General features: G+C 52.2%; 2 protein-coding genes across 5 annotated transcripts in view; both read left to right on the top strand.

Annotated features, from left to right (window-relative positions):
* The first annotated feature begins 314 nt into the window (after window positions 1-314).
* Window positions 315-4,613, top strand: LOC114843976 (transmembrane protein 200C). Of its 2 annotated transcripts, none has more exons than XM_029130935.2 (2): window positions 315-465; window positions 2,482-4,613. In XM_029130935.2, the coding sequence occupies exon 2, from the start codon at window positions 2,515-2,517 to the stop codon at window positions 4,057-4,059; it is 1,545 nt and encodes a 514-aa protein (XP_028986768.1). In that variant the 5' UTR covers window positions 315-465; window positions 2,482-2,514; the 3' UTR covers window positions 4,060-4,613. The 2 variants fall into 2 exon arrangements, with proteins under 2 accessions (XP_028986768.1, XP_040923953.1); XM_041068019.2 differs by lacking the exon at window positions 315-465 and adding an exon at window positions 516-2,205.
* A 531-nt stretch (window positions 4,614-5,144) lies between these two features.
* Window positions 5,145-6,320, top strand: part of epb41l3b (erythrocyte membrane protein band 4.1-like 3b) — a 29,822-nt gene continuing 28,646 nt past the window's right edge. For 2 of the 3 annotated variants that reach the window (XM_029130921.3, XM_055503617.1), the window contains exon 1: window positions 5,145-5,306. The gene's annotated coding sequence lies outside the window, so the exon portion shown is untranslated. Of the gene's footprint in view, window positions 5,307-5,382; window positions 5,559-6,320 lie in introns of those variants that run through there. The other variant, XM_029130915.3, reaches the window with a different exon arrangement.

Genomic DNA, 6,320 nt, shown 5'->3' with positions numbered 1-6,320 from the left:
TGTAATCCAAGTAGGGGAAGGCGCGGGAGGCCACAGTAGAGATGATGACTTTGGTTTGTTTAGATCTGCTTTTCTCTGTCTGTAAAACCTGTAACATGACAATCTGTGACAATCTGTTTTATTTTTACCCATTAATCTGGGATATGCAAATATAAAGCTTTAGGTCCCCTTTATCATCTTATTCACTTGTTTCTAGATGGAGGAAAATGTCTAAATGAAATAAACTACAACTTGTTTTTGGAGCGTATAGTATAATAGATATCGTGAGGAGCCCTCGTTTTCAACATTGCCCAATAATCACGACCAATAGAAACGCGTCGACCCGCCCCTACCGGTCCACTGTGCATCCGCGTTCAACTGGAAACCACTCTTCCAGCCTTGGCACCAAAGTGGCGCACCACGACATGCACAGCTGAACGAGGAGTGCGCCTTTGAAGATGCGCGATTGTCAAGACCCGATTTCTGGTAAGCGACGCGTTCGGTCCGCGTTTTTATTTCGCGCACGAATTAGCGTCAGTTCCTTCTGCGCCTTCGCCTCCAAGTGAAAAGCTGCGCTCCTTTGTGTTTAACGGTCGCATCTCATTACGCGTCGACTCCTGTAGTCGGTGTCGAGGAAAGTCTTCTGCTTCGCTCGTTGATGGGTGTCGTCGATTATTTTAGGAGATGGGAGTTTTTGTGAGAGAAACGCTTTGGGATTAAAGCAACGCGCCGTTTACTTTTGTCCGTGAGATTAAAATGATGATTTTGTAGAGAGAAATATTTCTATATTTATTCAACCAAATTTTTATTCGGTTAACACGTCGGCTGAAAAACGGGCTCGTTATACACGACATTTTTATATTTCCATGTGGTTTTAACTTTTTTATTGCCGTGATGTCGCCGCTGACATCCATCATCAGTTAGAAGCCCGCAGATCAGCTCAGTCGAGACGAACGTCGGCCGTTCACGCGGAGGTCCAACTGTCAGCCTTCACCTCCGAGTTGTACTGTTAGTTATGAAAGCATGGGCTTCGTCAGGCCGCGGAGGAGGCGCTGGTGCTTGTCATCCGTCCGCACTTTGCGAGCTCCACAATAAAAGTGTTTGGCTGCGGAGCCGGAGCGAGGCGCGTCGCCGCGGCTCTGGACATTTTCAGGGCACAACCTCCAGCTTCTCCGGCGCAAGCGAAGCAGACGCGCCGTAACGTCAACAGTCGATTACTCATGCAACGATCCGCGGCCGTGCGCGCCCCCGCGGCTCGGAGACGCGCCGAGCGTCCGAACCGAGCCTCCGAACCGCTAGACGGGCGGCTTTGCGGGAGACGAGCCTTCCAGCCTCGCGTTCAGCACCGCAGACAGAGACACAATCCGACGTGTCCACACCCACTCCACGTCCACGTTACTGCCCCTGTCTTGCCAAACATAGAGAGAGGTCCGCCCACGCTTGATCACTTTTAGTGCAGGTTGACTTGCTCTCGCCCGAGAGGCATTTGAGTGGTTATTGGATGTGATATATGGGAAAAGTCGCTATAAACAGCCGCTGAGCACCGGCGTGCTGTTTGCTGGAGCTCAGGTGTTTGACTTTATGTAATGTGGACCATGAAGGCTTCATTGGCCCTCCTTTAAGTCCTATAAAAGTTATTTATCCACATACACAAAAACAAAAACCCCATCATCTGCACAGACCTCTCCATCATATTTAAATCACGTGCTCTCTCTGCTTTTATACTGCAGCGGTGGTCTGCTGTTATTATGCGTAAATGCATAAACATAAAACCCAACACAAACGCAAACCTCATGTGACAGAGGCCGCGTCGGTGTGCGAACAAACCGGCAACGGCTCATATTTGTTGTCTTTGTCGCGCCGCACGCGAGGAACAGCGGCGTCCGGGTAAAACGGGCTGTGGTGAGAAAGCAGCAGGGCGAGTGAGATCAGTGGGAGGACGGACAGACAGGACGGAGCAAGGAAGCCTGCTGGCCTCCTGTCTGGACACATCACGTGTTCATGGGCTGATAGCTGAATATAGATAAACAGCACCCGTTGTTCTCGGCCGTCGACTCGGCCGTTTGTTTCGCTGGCGTCGTCGCATTTGCACACGCGGAAGCAACAGACATGCACTGAGTCGTGGAGGAGTCCGTGGCCAATGCATGCAACGCATCCGATCTAGCGGGATTGGAGCGAGATGCGGGGCTTTCTCCGCCTGCAGCATGATGTGGATGGATCAACCAGGTGGGGTGGATGTAGACTCCTAGGATGTGTTAAAAAGCTCCTGCTTTTGCATTAATAAGTTGAATATGATGAAATTAAAATGAATTATATAATATAAACACTCCCAGGGGTCAGTTGCCTGCTTTGTCTGGCCAATAATCCAGACTAACGTACCATAAATCTGGATTATGTGTAATCCCTTCGCTAAAGGAGCATTTTATTGTATACGTCTAAACCATCTGCTGATCATGTGTCGTCACCCTAATGTCCTTTCTTCTCGGATTTGTGTCCCTTCAGGTTGAGTGACAAGCCGGCTGCCCCGTCGCCACCATGATAGCCACCGGTGGCCTCCTGCGCATGAACAGGCGCCAGGACTCCCTCCGCTCCAAGAACCGAGCGGAGAACAAGAAGAAGCGGAAAGCCAAGAAGAAGAAGAAGAACGACGTGGTGGTGGTGAAGGGGAAGCTCAATCTGTTGTCCCCGGCCGGTTTCGTGGCCGCGGTGGGGGTGATGGTCCTCATGGTGGGGATTTCCATGGCTGTGCTGGGCTACTGGCCCAGCCAGGACCAGAAGCAGTACCAGGAGCGCCGCAGGACCGGAGGCTACCACAGCAACCGGGCCAGCCAGGCTAAGAGTCCCCCCGCTCCCTCCAACGGGACCCGCGGGCACAACAGTTCCTTCAGCCACGCTAACAGCAGCGCCGCCGAGCCCTCCCATCACTGCGGCTTCCTCTGCGACTTCCTGGATAACTACCTGTACTCGGACAATCTGAAGGTCTTCGGACCGCTGGTGATGGGAATCGGCATTTTCCTCTTCATCTGTGCCAACGCGGTCCTCCATGAAAACCGAGACAAGAAAACCAAAATCATCAACCTGAGGGACATCTACTCCACCGTCATCGATCTGCACAACATACGCTCCAAGGAGTACTCGCCCCTGAACGGCCTGGTGAACTACACGCAGGCGCGCAGCGCCGAGGGCCCGTCGGGCTCCTTCCCGGCGAGCGGGATGCTCACCCGCAGCTCCTGGCCCTCCACTGGGCTCAGCTTCCAGGGCGAGTTAGCGGGAGATGACGCGTTCCGGCGGCCATCTTTAGCCAGCAGGCCTCGCAGCTGGTCCAAAGACGTCCAGACCTTCACAGACACCGTCTACAGCATCTACAAGGACTACAGCAACAGCGGCGAGCAGGCACCGCAGCCCCAGCGGTGGGAGACCATCTCCATCGTCACCTCCTCTGTGAACGCGTTCACCCTCCCTGTGATTAAGCTCAACAACTGCGAGGTGGAGGAGTCGGAACGAGCCGAGGCAGAGGGGCGCTCGGCGGAGGAGGTCGTCATCGAGGCCGACGCAGAAAACGAGGAGATGCGCGGCGGCGGCGTCCAAATCGATGAGGCCGATGGCGAGGACGAGGCGGCAGACTGCCCGTCACCGCATCGGAGCCACGAGGACACGTGCACGGACGCGGCCGGGCCACAGGGGGCGCCAGAGGCCCGGGCGCAGTGGAGCCAGCTGTTTCCTCCATCCCCCGTTGCCAGGGCGATGGGGTCGCGGCTCTCGCTCAACTCGCTCACGGAGCAGCCGCGGTCGGCGCGCCGCTGCAGCCTGTCCGCGTCGGCGTGTCGCCCCGGCGACCGAGCGCGGCGCTTCAGCTGCCCCCGTCTGGAGCGCTCCAACAGTAAGGGCTACATCAAACTCACGGACCTGGGGGGCGAGTCATTCGAGGCCCCCGACACGGACGCTCCGTTGGCGGCCGCCGGACAGGAAGTAGCAGCCGATGCAGATGCAGATGAAGCCGCAGCAGCAGCGAGGGAGGACGCTCAGGAGGAAAACGGCCTGGTGACACCCAGCGCCTCTGCAGAGTCCTACAGTATTTGATGTCTCGTTTATTACTTTGTATCCTCTTCCCCTCCCGCTGACATGAAACTGGCCTTTAAAGAGGAACGCGTGGAGGGAGATCAGCTAAGGACTATTCAAACATAGCCATGAACACTCAAGAGCGAGGCTCTTTATAAAAAAACCACATCACACACAGCTCAATACCCAGATGTATTTTTTCTATTTTTTCAATGTAGCAAGAGCAATACTGGAGACGTGTAAGAAGATTTAGTACAGATTTGTTTAAAAAAGTAAGAAAATCTGATGTGTTGAGTTTATATAACACTAGGGCCAAACATTGTAGCTTGTAGAAATGCCAAAACTGTCACTGAGATCTCCTGTTCGACATGTTCCACTGTAGCATTACCATATGCCACAGAAGAGTAAATAGTCTAGACTCGTTGTGTGAATACTATGTGAATACGGTAGGTGAACTGAACTGAATCTCAGGTAGATGTTTGGTTTAGGACAGGGACCTTGAGGACAGGGTCTTCCCTATGTGCACACTTGTTTATATGAAACATTCATGGGTGAATAAACTTGGCTATAACTCCTCCTGTCAGATGTTCTTGTGTAAAAGAGTCAAAATATGCAGCAAATGCTGAATAGTTTCTTTAGTATAGTAGTGGCTTTAGACTTGTAACAGCCTTTTACTTTAGTCAGAACAATATAAGCTTGCTTTTTATGCGTCTTCACATTTGGGGTTTTGATCATGAGAGTGAAGAGTGGTCTCTAACACGTTTCCAGATACTTTAGGTTATAGTAAAGCGCTTTTATATACATCAAGCATGAATTATTATTCATTCAATCATTACTCTATTTATTCTACTATATTCCAGAATCAATTATATAATGAAGTAAACAAGAAGAATAAGTACCTGTCAGTAGATACTTCTCTTGATGGAGTACTCGTTCTCAGTACTTGAGGGAGGAAATACAGTACACGGTGTACGGTTTCATCCCCATCTAGTGGAGAGGTTATTGTTATGCCACGTTCCGGCCGCCAGGGGGCGCTGGGACAGTGCTGGCTGGCTCGGCGTGGTGGGCGTGTCCGTTTGGAGTAGTACTCCGGAGGGGCGGGGTCAAGTCCGGCCGGAGAAGGGATGCCAAATTAGGCGCATACAGGTGTCTGGTCCTTTTCGCCCGGACGAGCGCCGCGTCGGGATTCCTGCCCGCGTCTCCGTTAACGAGCACCGGGTCTAGCTGGTGTGTGGCCGGGAGCTGAAGCGCGTCCACTCGTCACTTAGGTAAAGTGCTCTGTGTCTGTGAGCTGTTTACGCCCTGTTAACCACACTACATACCCCACTTGCTCCGTGCGTAGCACACTTAGCCGGCGTTAGCCGCACTGTTGGGGGCTGTTAACGTCTCGTCTTCCAGAGTCTGACTCCACTGAGTAATGGTTGTGTTTCACTTTTTTCATTTCGGTCTCATTTTCGGCACCCACCGGACTCCCCGACGCTCCGACCTGCTGCGGTTCTGCCACCTCGGAATGTGACATGGTGAGTTCACGGCTTTATTCAACAGTGGGAGAAACGAGCACCGGGGCACTTTACACACACACAGCAGACTAAGGAGGAGATACAGTAAAAGAAAATAGTTTAAGGTTTGGTCTTAGAGGAGTTTTATGACTTTTGCTGCCTTGCCACACTGATGCATACTGTCACTGTGATATGTCTGTAAACTCCTTATCAGCATTTTGACTGTCTGCCTCTTACTCATTTCCCCTCGTGTGTGTGCTGAGCAAGCACAACTGGTTTCGCTTGACACTCACACACACACACACTCCTGGACTAAGGTTTGTGGGCACCGGCAGACGAGTCGGAAACGGGAAGTTGCCACAGCACGTCTTTCCCGCACACAAACGTGAAGGGCAGGATTGTGTGTTCATGAACTTCTTGCCACATGAATGACGGGCTGTTCGATTGTCTGGGGTGTCTTTCCGGTGCCACATCACAGTTCATACAGTTCAGTTGGGGTTTATGGGGCTGAGTGGATGAAGGTGAACTGACATGACCGGTGATAAGGGCGGGCAAGGTCCGCGGGACTCCACGTTCATTGGCCGGTGGTGCTGTTTAAGGTCCCGCACGTTTCCCTGCAGCTCGTTTATCGGCTGGCAATCAGAAACATTTTGCTGAGTTGGCCGTTTGCCGTCGCCATGAGTGAGTTTGTGCTTTTTAAAAGTACAACCTTAAAGCGTGTTAAAACGCTAATCAGCAACGTGTGGGCTGAACCACATACCAAAATGGCCCTTCAAGGTGAAA

This window comes from Betta splendens, chromosome 17, assembly GCF_900634795.4.
Source record: "Betta splendens chromosome 17, fBetSpl5.4, whole genome shotgun sequence".
Taxonomy (NCBI): domain Eukaryota; kingdom Metazoa; phylum Chordata; class Actinopteri; order Anabantiformes; family Osphronemidae; genus Betta; species Betta splendens.
Note: the sequence above shows the minus strand (reverse complement) of the source record. Positions and strands in the feature narration are given on the sequence as shown.